This window comes from Botryllus schlosseri, chromosome 11 (assembly GCF_051294905.1).
Source record: "Botryllus schlosseri isolate E-star chromosome 11, Bs_hap1, whole genome shotgun sequence".
NCBI lineage: Eukaryota > Metazoa > Chordata > Ascidiacea > Stolidobranchia > Styelidae > Botryllus > Botryllus schlosseri.
In genome coordinates this window covers 12520876-12534996 of record NC_137246.1, presented here as the reverse complement: position 1 = coordinate 12534996, position 14121 = coordinate 12520876, and the positions used below count along the sequence as shown (strand labels likewise).

Sequence of the window (14121 nt, the reverse complement as noted above, 5' to 3'; positions counted from 1 at the left end):
GTTCTCTTACATGCGCATTGGGCATAGTCGCCACAAAATAAGTAATATTCCCTAATCGAAGTATAAATACGACCGGAAATAACATGATCATAAACTTCATTTTATTTTGAACTACGAGCTATTCACGATACCTGACAAACGCTTTTTAGCGATTAAAGACGATAATGGAGACGGCGAGGCACGTCATTATAGCTAAAAGATTACTTCCCCCTGAAGCGTGATATTGTAGAGAAGGCCGAAGCCGTTGTCCTAGCGTCTCGGTCTTGACAGTGCCTATACCATTGCAAATCATGGCATGATCATATTTGCTGATTCCCCATCGATGGAATGCTGTCGCCGTCGACGAAGCTGTTTCAGTTAGTGAGAAATAGTGATGTTAGGCACAGATGAGCAGTTTACTTAGAAACAACAAAAATATTTTTGAAACTGAAATCAATTTCATCATTTCAAAATGCTTTACTTGGCGTTATTGAATGAATGTAGGATTTGTCAGTATAGTCGATATCGATGTGTCAGATTGTCGTCCGATAATCTTGATGGCTGGCTAGTATTCATTCGGTGATAATTGCTTGTATTTCGACTAGAATGCAAATTCAAAATGCAATATTATATTGCTTTGTACGTCATCATTGACAGTGGTCAAACCTTGAGCACCAAATTTTAGATTTATCATGCACAACAACAGCGTAATCTAAGTTGCTGAATAATGGCTCACTCCCGCAACGTGACTAAACGATTGCATTATCTTGACAGGACAAACTGTATTTCGAAGGTCCAATAGACGACATGACAATCGGGTAAGTTCCTACTGTACAGGTTATGTGATACATTTAAAAATAAATTGAATTGCCCTCACGGAATCGTTTACGCAACTGATACAGAACAGTGTGTTTAACGCCAGTGGAACGGCGATTCTGGACTCATCTGATAAATAGACATTTGGGACCAGAGACTGACGAAGAGAAGAGACATGATAGAGAGACAATGGCACCAAAACTGACGGAACTGAAAAACAAGATGTCAGGAGCGTACCTCTTCATCAATTCCTTATGGCTGATCCTCACGTTTTCTTTGGGGCTTGTAGTGACTGAGGTTAACATTACTTTGGTCGACAAGAATGGAAATGAATCACAGGTATGCAGGAGAGAGGGCCATAATGTCCTAAGCTCGTAACACTATAATGTAGACACATGTTAATCGCAGGGCTCGCCACGTTCTCTCTATATGTCCAAAGGTAATTATGGAATTGTTAGGGCTGACTTCTCATGCGCGCAATTTCACAAAATTCATATCAATGGTAAGGTACTGTGATGCTCATTACGAAAATATAAATTGTATTCCTGCAATGTCTCTGGGACCCCTAACTGGCTAACATCACCGTCGAGTATGAAAATCAACATTATGAAGAAAAATCGCGCCACGGACGAACAACACTATAATCACCGCGCTGCCGACTGCGCGCAAATGAGATCGCTCACTGCTTTTGTGCGCTGTATTTGAATTTGAAGCCTCACGAATAGTTGGGTTACCGTACTTTGAGATCCCAGAAAGAGAGCACCTTTCACAAGTGAAGTGATACTAACAGACATTGAAATGGGAGATTGTCACGGAAATGGTCGGTCGTATAGGTACTAGTGATTACAACGCTAATCACTGTACCAAGTTTTAAGGCTGTGACTCAAATTAGAGTAATAACTAGGTTATCAAAGTCGAGTATATTAGATTTTTGCAAAAGTAGATATATTTGTATATGTGAATTTTGAAAGTGTTTAATACCGATATGGATGACGAAATTTGGTATGGTGTATCGTAGTTGTGTTACCTAACATTGCGCTAAGTTTCAGGATCGTCACTCAATGATTAGCTTGGTAATTCCGTTATCGAAGTCGGCAATATATCTATGTGTGCTCAGCTGCTCACCTACCAGATACTCGAACTCGGTACCGGAATCACTAGTTTAACCATTGCGTCGCAATATTGAAACTTGGTACAGTTTTAGATGACAACATCAAAATCTACCAAACTAAATCCCGTCACCCATCTCGATATGGAACACAGTCAAAATCAGAATAGAACGATAGTCACTTTGTCTTTAATTATTGCTGCAGACAGATCGACCATAAGCTACCAAAGTAATCCCGGCATGACAGTCACGTGCTTTCCGCGTGCCAAATGCCCTGACCACACCCTACACCAGAGATGAGCAATGAGCATGGATTAGGATTAAGATTTGAAAAACACGGATTTGTGAAATTTTGTCGGATTAGGAATGGATCAGGATTGTAGATTTTTTTCTGAACGGATTAGGATTTGGATTGGGTTTACCGATTTTCTGGGACATTGATACGTCGTTTGGCGAATCGCGAAAAACTTTATTCAGATCAGTTATTAATGTTGGCTACTTAGTACCAGTGTTGGGATGACTCGAGTCATGATTTGACTCGAGTCAGACTCGAGTCACCTTTTTCGTATGACTTGACTTGACTCGAGTCACTTTGCAAAAATGACTTGACTTGACTTGACTCGGCGCTTCAGAAATGTGAATTGACTCGTGACTCGGAGCAAAATTCACGAGTCAATTTCAAGTCATCGGGTGATCGGTGTCAATAAAAATCACTGTATCTTGCATACGTTCGGATTGTTCGCGAAACTCTCCTGTTACCCGTGAGCGCGACCACTCATTCAATGATCGTCCGATTTATTGAGCCTCTATTGTTCTCTCATGAATAAATTGACCGCTAACGAAGTGATCGGAGCTTACAGCTTACGTTGTCGTAAAACTAACGTAGTAAAGTATAATTTAATAGCAAAATATCTGTCTCTGTTCTCTGTTCTTACCTTAACCAAACCTTTTGTTTTAGTTAAATTGAATTCGGAGTTTATATAATCGTCAACCATTGGCGCAGGCTCAAATTCTAACGCATGAATATGTAGTGGTGGCTAATGTATTGCATATTATCAATTTGTATCTCTGTTCTCCATTTTGACTGGCAACTATAAACTGAGGCTATGCAATCACTTACGTAGTATAACAGTTCTACGTATATGTGAGTGATACAGCGCCTTCTTGTGCGTATATTTATAACTCTATATTCGGTTCGGATTCAATGACCACTCAATCTGTATTTCAGACAGCTAGGAAAATGCAATGACGTAGTCATGCCTCATACTTCAAAACGGCAACTTGACTTGAATTGTGACTTGACTCGTGACTTGACTTGACTCGAGTCACTTTCGAAAATCGATTGACTTGACTTGACTCGAGTCAAAATGTGCAATGACTCGAAATGACTCGTGACTCGAAGATTGTGACTTGATCCCAAAACTGCTTAGTACTTATGCTACACTACACTATGGTACAATCGGTGCCAATGAACATGAGAGGTGCAGCACTATACCAAGTTTTCTTCAATCAAGAGAATTGTTGGTCGTGAAAGAAAAATTTCTAATTTCTCCCTTGCATACACTAGCATTTTTTTCTGAATTGCAAGTTAGAATCGGATTAGGATTGGACACGAACTTTCATATACAAAAGTTCTGGATTAGGATTTGAAACTTCGGATTTGGATTAGATTAGGTCATAGAAATTCCAAATGCGCTAATCTCTGCCCGCACCGCCTTTACGCTGATGCAACGTAGCATACGCTATTATGTACTAGCGGTAGCGGCGAGAGAAATCATACACGTGCGCCATCAGGTGGCGAGATAGCATAGTGGCAGATTTGTTGCGCAGCTGTAATCGGTTGTTAGCTCGAATCTGGCAGATGTCGACTCCAGACCTCCTTTCTAAGTGTAGCTGGTTTATTTTGGCCAGCCGGCCTGTTGACCGAGTAAGTGGTGTATCACAAAGCCTAGTATCGAACTGGGACATGCTACAAGTCGGCAGATAAGGAATAATGCAAAAAATAATGTCGGCTGGGAACTAAATTATCAATATAGTCGAAACAAACACTGAATACCAAAATAACAACAAACGTCACCATCAATAGAGAATTGTGGATTTGCAATCGTCTTGATTGTCCTTTTTGCTCCTCAGTCCAGGAAACAAACCCGACCCTCCTAGGTTAGGCTTGCCATACGTCCGGAATTTCCCGTGCATGTCCGGAATTTCACTGTTCAAACTAGCGTCCGGGAAGAATTTCGAAAATATGCCAAATGTCCGGAATTTTGACGTAGGCTCATAATTTGTTTCGTAAATCAGCATAAAAACAATATTGTTTGGGAATATTTATGCTGATGAAGGATATTTTCTTCGCGCCGCGCGCGATTTACTATCGTTTGCCTGTATCCTAGGGTTTGCGAATATATTGAACGTAATCAGCTTCCAAAATACCCCATGAGTAAATCCGGGCAAAGGCGCTGACTTCTTTTAGTAATCAGCTCGTAAAATTTTGATCTGGGCCACGGAACACTTTCAAATTGGAGATTGAGTCGCGACCATAAAAGGTTGGATACCACTGGAGGTGGGGTGTTTATAAAGCTCCGTGGTGCGCACCGGCATAAGGCTGATTAGCAAGCTTATCGGTAGGACATGAACATAACTTAACGATATACAATTACTGTATTTTCGAACTCATCATCCTTCACCAGCACTACCGCTAACTCTGATCATGTGGGCGGAGAGTAGTTAGTATCTATATAGTAATATATGGAACGACCAATATTATTGACAGAATTCATTCAAATAATTTAACGGCCGGATGCATATGGAAACCAGATTCATATATCAAGCATACCCCCCTTCAGAAGTTGCATCTATTACCCTATATTGTGGGCTCAAAATCATTGTTTATTTGGGCGGGAGGGGGCTGATAACATGTGCTTTCGGTCTCGGTTACACAGCACACAGCCACATACTCCTGAACCGGACCGTGACCACCTCTGGTCTATGAGCAAAGCTTTGCTGCCGTGACGTCATAACTCATTTTGAAGACCACTAGTGGGCGCTAAAGAAAGTCCGGAATTTGGGTTGCTGAAATATGGTAACCCTAGGTGTTATCGTTCGTCACAATCACGAGTTCCAGGATTTCCACCATTTCCTTTAATTAGACGGAGAAAACGTTGCGACCTTGTCGATTTCCTGTTTCTACACCAGTGTTAGGACATTATGATGACGCTAAGGTTAATTGGGCTGCTGGTCCAATTACTAGTGAAAAAGCTTTCAACCTTTGATCGTATTCAGGTTATTTAGTAGATCCTATCAGGACATACCAATTTGCAACTGGATAATTTATATCAGTGGCTCTTAACCATTTTTCTGCATCGACTTTTTCGTAAATTTCCTCGGTCTGGCGCCCCTCCCCCATTTTTAGAGACGGTAGTAAAACAAAGGGTAAGAGTTCGTAGTCGGGTAGGTCTTTTTTGGTTGGGACTTCGCTATTGGAAATAAATAGCTTATATCGCTCCCATGGACCATTCGACTTATTAACGCTATGAAAATTGAATGTGGTATATTTCGGATCAAATCAAGGTTGTTATAACAACCATCTGGTTCGGGCTGCTACCATCTGGTCGCTGAACTTCAACATGAATGCATTCCAAACAATACAATCCATATTATATCACGTTCGTGTAAGGTTGCGGATCACAACACTAAACATATCCTTTATGATGCGATGAAGAAATATGCTGACGATTCAATTTTATCACTCAAATAAAAATATATTTAGTTAATCATTTTGACTAAAAAGCTTCAGAGCATCTTTAATGTACAAAGATCTCTCACTCTTAAAAGTGGTACAGTGCGTCTTTCTTCGATTTCGACGCGCTGTTCGCTGCGGGGTAAAAATATCTAGTTCGAAACAGTTTGTGGAAAATAACCCGAGGTAGCGTGATGGGAGTTTTTTTTATCGGGGAATTGGCGTTCTAAAAGTACGCGCAATTAATGTTGCATGAATTATAATCAACCATTGCATTCATGGAAACATGTTGCAAACATTGTCGCTATATATATTTCTCGCGTAGCGCGACGAAAAATTTCGGGTGTGACAGATTTTGTCGAGTGTTAATTTTCAATGAGAAATCAGGGATATACAGAACTTTTTTCTACTGTTTAATCATACGTCCCTACTGCACCCTCTACTGTGACGCCATTTTACTTCATCGACCCCCATACTGCACTCTGATCCCAGCGCTCCTCATATCGCCCCTTGAGCGCTGTCGACAACGTTAAGAAACACTGATTAAATTGTGTGCATGTGCGATGCATCATCGTAGGCGTATCCAGGATCAAAATTTTGGAAGGCGAAAAATATGTAGACAATGACACGACCTCATGCATTCATTGTGATGTAGTAATTAATGACTACGTTACAATGAATAAGTCGCAAATTTTGGGGTGACGAAGGCGTCCTTCATTAATACTATGGTTTCCATAGTTTGAAAACCTGAAAGGACGAACAGTTTACATAATTCATAAAAGTAGATTTGCCGAAAGTGATTTCGATATAATTTCGGGAAATGTGTTGACTAAAGAATAAGGTCATCACTTTGAGTCAACTCCCGGAATTATTTACGCTACTTCTGTGGTGTAAAAATAGTAAAAAAAAGTTCGTCACTTTCATTCGACTCCCGGATGATCCGCTCGAACGTCCGCATTACCTATTTCGCGTAATTTATCGTAGTGACCCTGTATTCAAGTTTACCTGTCAAAACTGTAAAGAAGGAAATGCCAAAAAGAAGGCATTTAGAAGTCCAGAGGACAAATCCTCCTAAAGGAGGACGTATGGTATCCCCATCTAATTATTCGTTCTGCGTATGTATATTTCCAGCTCAATCCGTTATCATTCGCATTTCTCCTGTTTTTCGTCGTTATCCTGTCGATCCAGTTCACATGCATGCTATTCCATCGCTGGGACACTTTCCTTTTGAGAATGGCGGAAACCAAACTAATGGGGTCTAAAGTGAGTGTTTAATTTTCCGTATACTTAGCTTCAGACCGACGTTTTACCGCGTGGGAAAAAGCGATAGTCTGAAAACTTATAGCCGGCGGTAACGCAATACAATCAACCATTCTAGAGAGCGCGAGTACTCTTATTTATGTTTATCAGTATATTCATGGCAAGGGTATGCCGAGGCACATTATAGTGTGTCATTTACGACTCTCAACGGTGCCGCGGTAGATTTATTCGAAAATTTGAAATTACGCGCAAAATAATTATTGTCTGTATCATGCGATGAATAATTCAAAAATTTAAATCTGACTCGGTGTGAAGTTTTGTACATAAGAAAAATCCAAATTGCTGCCATGGGCGCAATGAATATCCCCCTCGCTAATTCGCTGTACACACGACATATCGCGTGCTGAATTCAGCTTTGCACGATACGCTGATTGATCGTATATAGAAGAGCAGACATGACGACGCCTGCGTGACAATGAGCTTTTCAAATCCTCATCTTCTTTTTAATCACCAGCGAGGAATGAACTCCTTTGAAAGTGATGTTCACGCTTGCAAATTCGAATCACAGACATATAGCCGTCTACATTGCGATGGTCAGGTAGCGTGTCGGTACTGCCGTGAATAACTAAATATCTAGGCTCGGAGAGCAACGTTATGTTACAATTTGAGAACTGAGGAGTGAGTGGATCAAGTTATATCAGTTAACAAATCATCCCATCGCGGAGGTTAATATTAGGGCTGGTGTAAACGTGAGGTTCACGTTCGCATTCTGTGTGTAATCCTCATAAATTTAGAGGTTCACGTTCACAAAATAGCCTTGGTAGGTTCTGCACTGTGAATCTTTTTCATATACTACAATTTGTCACGTCATTGAAACATCTTTGGTTGAAATTCTATGCATTTGAACTTCGGAGCAGTCTATGTATGGCGCTGACAGAATAGAAAAAACACTAAACGAGCATGCACGTTGCCATTCTCACAACTTTTTACTTGTTTTGTTAGAAAATTTTGCTCGAAAAATTCAGCTTACCGTTTGCGAATATTTAGCGACTCTCTGCTGTGAGTTTGACCCGCCATCACTTGTTCTTATGTTTGTAGGTCTTTTTATGGCCTTTCAATAACGAAGCAATATATCTAGGTTTAGCATTGCGACTAATATCGTGTCGCGTCAGGGCCTCTATGCCCGCAATACATGATACCGGCAATAACTTGAAAGCAAATGTCATCTCAAAAAATAGCTCGTGGCTCGTGGCCATTAACCTTTCTGCGCCTGTGAGTTGGACAATGGACATTAGGGCTCTTCAAAAATGACTTTTTTTTCTCAAATCCTACTGGCTACTTGATAAAATTGTTAGGTTACCTAATTTAAGCCTACACACAAAATTTGGTTCAATTCCAGCCAGTAACCGCTTTCCTACAGGAGAAGAAAGTTTCTATTTATTATATAAAAATAAATAATGAAAAATTTGAAAATTTTCTGTTCACCCCATGAAAGTGTTAGGCTGTCTATAGAAACGCTGCTCACCAAATTTGGTTCGATTCCAACCAGGGGTACCGGAGTTATTGCCGTCAAAAAATTTAGATTTGAATAAAATAGTATTTACGGTGAGCACAACTATAATAAATAAACAAATAATCGGTCACCGTAAATACTATTTTATTCAAATCCAAATTTTTCGACGGCAATAACTCCGCTTCCACTGGTTGGAATTGAACCAAATTTGGTGAGCAACGTTCCAATAGACAGCCTAAGACTTTCATGCGGGGAACAGAAAATTTTCAATTTTTTAATTATTTATTTTTATATAATGAATAGAAACTTTCTTCTCCTGTAGCAAAGCGGTTACTGGCTGGAATTGAACCAAATTTTGTGTGTAGGCTTAAATTAGGTAACCTAACAATTTTATCAAGTAGCCAGTACGATTTGAGAAAAAAAAGTCATTTTTGAAGAGCCCTAAATGGACATGGACATCCCTGATATCACCGTTTCTATACGTTACTAAGTGCTAAGTATTGCCAGATTATATACGAGTAGCCTATACAGAAACTTATTCTCATTTTAGGAGTCGAGGGCTCCGGAGGAAGACGAACGGCATCATGGGAACTCCGCACGATCTTAATACTGCTGTATGCTTAATATGCTTTATGTAAATAATGGGTCTCAACTCAAGCACATCGCTCTATTTACCCTTCTACTTAGCCAATATATCATTACCGTAGTCTAATTTTAACATCAAATATAATGTAGCATTCTGTATGTTGAAGCTTGAAGTTATTTTTACTAATATAACCAATGTGAATACTCGTGTCTGGGTCGTCAGTATTTTTTAATAATTGAGTATGAGCGGTTCAATTTCACTACAGTCAAAAGCGATAGAAAAGCGGCAAGAGTGAGTATTCTATGGTTACCATATGTTGGAAACCTGAAAAGAGGACACTTTTTCAAAATTTTCAGACTTACAATACCGGAGGAAAATCTTGAAAAAATGGTAAAATTTTTGCACTTCGTGGTCGATTGACTAAAAAAAGGTCAACTTTCCGGCTCAGCTCCCGAAATAGCCGCCAGAGCGTTAGCTCAGTGCTGATTTACTGTATCTCAGTCGAATTTTGCCCTATATTTAACCAAAATTCTCAAAAAAGAGGACAAAATCTCTAAAAGGAGGACATTTGGGCATTTGCATCCTCCGAGGACACTTTCAAAAAAGTCAAAAAAGAGGACAAATCCTCTTAAAAGAAGACGTATAGTAACCCTAGAGCAGAGGTCTCAAACTCAAATGTGCTCGCGGGACATTTTTCCAGTTTTGACGGCGCCGCGGGCCGCAGCATTTATAAGGGTATTCTATATCTTTCCAAGTAGGCCTTATTTGGTGGGAATGAATTGTCCTATTGAAAGTGAGGCGATCCAGCAGACTGGCAGTAATCACACATCGTCAAAATGTGATTTACTCTTGTATCAATTTAGACCTGGCACGAAAAGAATCATCACATTTATACCTATTTGAATAGAATTGTTGTTGTACTTGATATATATTTATTATAAGATATAGACACCATATGGGTGGACAAATGTCTGATGCCATCATGAAAGCAACCGGGTTATAATTTTGCAGCAACTATGAATATTTTGAATTTAACAGATTGATAAAATAGACTGATCTGACATCAAAACATTTTTAGGTTGAGCATTGTATTCCAAGCCAGGATTCGGGTGTAATTCTGATAAGCAGGCCTCGGCTATTTATTAATCTCATGGCCAAATATCTTCAAATAATATAAATATATTATTGAATGTGTCCTAGTGATTGAAATTTCGGAACGCCGAACGGTCCATTGTTGTTACATCGTTGGAGCGTAACACCTCCTTTAAGTGACCTTATATAATAACATGGTTTAGCGACCAAAAATGCATAACTAACAGATTGCCAATGGTTGCCATAACTACTTGCTTAGATAGCGAAATACCAAGCTGCGACCTTCTGATCTATTTCTGTTCCCCTGATACGCGATTAGTTGTGTTGCGTCCATGGTTCTAACAAATTCACGGCATTCCGAATCACTCCGAGTCCACTCGAGTCATTTTCATTTTGCCATCGAGTTAGCCCGAGTCTGAGTAATTCTAAGAAAGCTCACGTCCGAGTCCAACTCACAAATTTCAGTCACGACTCGTCCAAGGGTCAGGTTTTGTCATCATGAATTGGAAATGTGACGAAATAATGAATCTTCCACTGCATGGTAGCATTTGCTTTGATTTGATATTGAAGTTTGATGAATACTTTCAGGCTTTCGGAGCAATTCAAGAGGGAATTTTCGCTTTATAATCTGAAAATATATATCAGCCAGCCAGTCTTCTAAAACGGCCCAACGGCATATTCCGCTGCATGCGTTCATTGCGAAGGTCTACGATACCTTTTCCATATCTCTTATATTTGGGATTACCTGAACGATGGGCATATATGAAGGGAGGAAAGTGGCCATTATAAGATGGATTGCTTCCCATCTGCTATGCTTATTCAAGTTGTGCTGCTATTTGAATTCTATCCGCTCATTTTTAACTGAAATTGGTCACGTGGTAACTATGGTGAAAATTGGGAAATTGAAACAAGTATAGCCTACAAGTTTGACGAAGCTGCTAATTTGGGGGTTACTCTCATAATCATCAGGCAGTGTGGCAAATTTATCTCGTTCACTCAACATGGTTTATAAATTTAGCCTATCAGACATGGGGTAATCGCGATTAGTAATCGTAATCGATTACGACGATTACAGCATTTTCAAGTAATCGTAATCGCAATCGATTACACTCGAAAAAATTCCGAAGTAATCGTAATCGTAATCGACTACTTCCCATATCTAATCGATTTCTTTGTGAAAGAACGATTACTTTTTATTTGTATAAGGACTATGACATAAACTGAACATTCGTGAACAAGGAAGAGATATTATACCAGGTTCGTGATAGCACAAACGTCTGATTTTCAATTGCCATTGCTCAGAAGTAGCCTATTAGCTTTGCTAGTCATTGCGTAGGAAGTATCCACAGTAAATATATAATCGATGTACGTACATAAATGTGATTGAAAGAACACCCGCCGTGCTGTATATATCCGGTTATCGACACGTTCCACACGGCAGTACCTCGTAGCAGGATAATTTATCACCACTCTGCTTAGTTTAAAATAGTAACTTGTGTATTGATGTTTGGTTATGCTTAGTTAAATGCAGTTTGACCGTTGCTGCTTGGCGAGCAGTAGACCCATATAGTACGTACGTACACCGGACGTAGATTTGAAATTTTGTACTGATCATGTAAAACATTACGGTTTCCACAATGAAGCATTAAAAGTCAACAGTTGCTGATATATATCATAACCGAGCCGTTTTGCCGTTTCTCGTAATGGCAGCTTGCAGTACATTATCAGTATTAAGTTGAAGGCAGAATTTTATGTTCTCTTCATCTTATTCTCACATGACTATACTTGAAACGGGCGCCAATCGTTATTTCACAAATCTGTACTCAACATTGGGACCTGCCGTCAAAGCCATAGGCTATATATCATGCTAGCGTGGGTTGTAGCTCGAATCAGGACCAAAACAGCAATTCGTCCCCCAGTCCAAACGTTGGTCTTTGGCACCAATGGGGTAATATTTTCAAGTTGAAGACTGAATTTCGTCAATAATATTGGTAATTGCATTATATTATTAATAATTTTTTATCCTCTCTCTGCCCCCGATGGTCAGATTTACCTGTAGAGCTGGGGGCACGTAATTCATAATTATAACGTCTGGTATCTTGTTATAATTAGTTAAGTGTATGTTGTTAATTCGTGACCTCCGGTCTGTTATATGATCTGAAGATATTGTTGTATCCAAAACGTAGCAGACTAACTGAAAAACTTTCTTGAGACGAACACACAAATTGTCATGTCTTTAATGCTCGGTGGGTGCCCGGGTGGCATTTGCATTGTGGGCTCAGATTGGAAGGACAGGGCTTTTAGTCATGCCCACCCAGCGCGGTTATTGACAATGGACACATATCGTATGTTTCAGCCACGCTCTTTCTTTAGTAGCACACTTCGTGAAGTCGCGTTTTGGTCGAAACTGCATATGTCTTTTGGTGTGTCGTGGTACGGTATTGACTGGAACCTAAATGCCTATTGCTATAAATTAGGGTTGCATTTAAAACAAAAATCAATTTAAAGCAAACATGTTTAAAACAAGACCCGCCGTGTTTAAAACATGTTTGTTTTTGTTTTTTAAGCCATGACGTCACCAATGTGGATTGACATTGACAATTCAAAATATAGGGTAAATAAAGCTCTTTTGACGAAATATCTGTACTATAACTGTTAAACAGATTATTTTGAGGGGTTCCAACCATCCGATATCGATGTACGTCGGCTAAATCGGGTGGTAATTGTCCGTAGGCTCATAAAACATGTTTTTTGGAAATCATTTACACAATTATGGCATAATTTTACAACTTAAAAAAACACTAGTTAGTTTTTTTCAAAGCCTTTGTTTAAAACACTGTTTTAAACATGTTTTGAACAAAGTGTTTTAACAACCACTTGTTTTAAATGCAACCCTACCATAAATTATGTATGCTTCTTTTGTTGTAGGGGAGACGTATGCATTTCAAAATCAAGCTTATCCAGAGAGAGAAGTTAATTAAATCTCTCGAAAATACTTCATAATTTATGTTGGTTTATTAAATACTTTTGAGTCCCCTACGGGCTCGCTCCCCACCATATTGGGAAATTTGGGGTGCGGCGGTGTGGCAAGAATACAAATCGTTGTGGGCGATATAGCTCAGTGGATAAATCGTACTCTATAAAAATGGGCAAAGGGTATATTATGACGTAACAAGCAAAAAGAAGCATCTTTTCAAAGAAATGTAGGCCTTTTCAGCGCAATCCATATATTGTCTCCCAATATAACTTCTAATTTGCAAAATAAATGTAATCTTGAGTAATCGTGATTACTTTTCCAATGTAATCGTAATCGTAATCGACTACTTACTGATTTTGCTGTAATCGTAATCGTAATCGTAATCGCGTCATTTCGAAGTAATCGCAATCGCAATCGATTACATTCATGAAGTAATCACCCCATGTCTGTAGCCTATATACGTTATTAATAGTTGTGGCTATTGTTGTTGCTGATTTGGTATCACGCTGTTTCGAATTCTAGATTTACACCAGGTCGATATTCTTCATTAGGATTCCTGATCTGCCGACTTGACGACTTGCAAGATTTATAGGACGTCGCTTGGGGAAGCGAGTGGCGCAGTTGGTTAATCACTGCAGTCAGGACACCCACTGGCGCCGAGCTACGGGATGGCGCAGCCACCCAATGACACATTTATGGGGTGGCGGCCACCCCATAAGATTAAACGCCCGGCGACTGCGATTTCAAATCATCAGCGCCGCCAATTAGCGAGTCCGTGATAGCGCGTAAATGCCAACTATTTACCTTTAACCGAGTTAGCGGTAAAGCTGGTGGAGGACGATGACTTCGAAAATGCAGAGAACGTAGGCCTAATTGTACATCGTTACGACGTCAAGCCATGTTCATGTCACACAGATAAGATTATTTTAGCATAATGCTGGTTTCCAACCTTTTATGGTCGCGACTCCATCTCCAATTTGAAAATCTTCCGAGTCCCAGATCAAAATCTGACGAGCTGATTACTAAAAGGAGTTAGCACCTTGCACAGACTTAC

The 14121-nt window shown here is 39.7% G+C and overlaps 1 protein-coding gene across 1 annotated transcript in view; it reads left to right on the top strand.

Moving 5' to 3' along the window:
* LOC145450801 (uncharacterized) overlaps nt 1–9207 on the top strand; it is a 57522-nt gene extending 48315 nt beyond the window's left edge. The window contains exons 25-28 of the mRNA XM_080329307.1: nt 754–797; nt 882–1134; nt 6771–6902; nt 8963–9207. Coding sequence (XP_080185433.1) covers nt 754–797; nt 882–1134; nt 6771–6902; nt 8963–9019 — 486 coding nt within the window. The 3' untranslated portion in view covers nt 9020–9207. The remainder of the gene's footprint in view (nt 1–753; nt 798–881; nt 1135–6770; nt 6903–8962) is intronic.
* The last annotated feature ends 4914 nt before the right edge of the window (nt 9208–14121 follow it).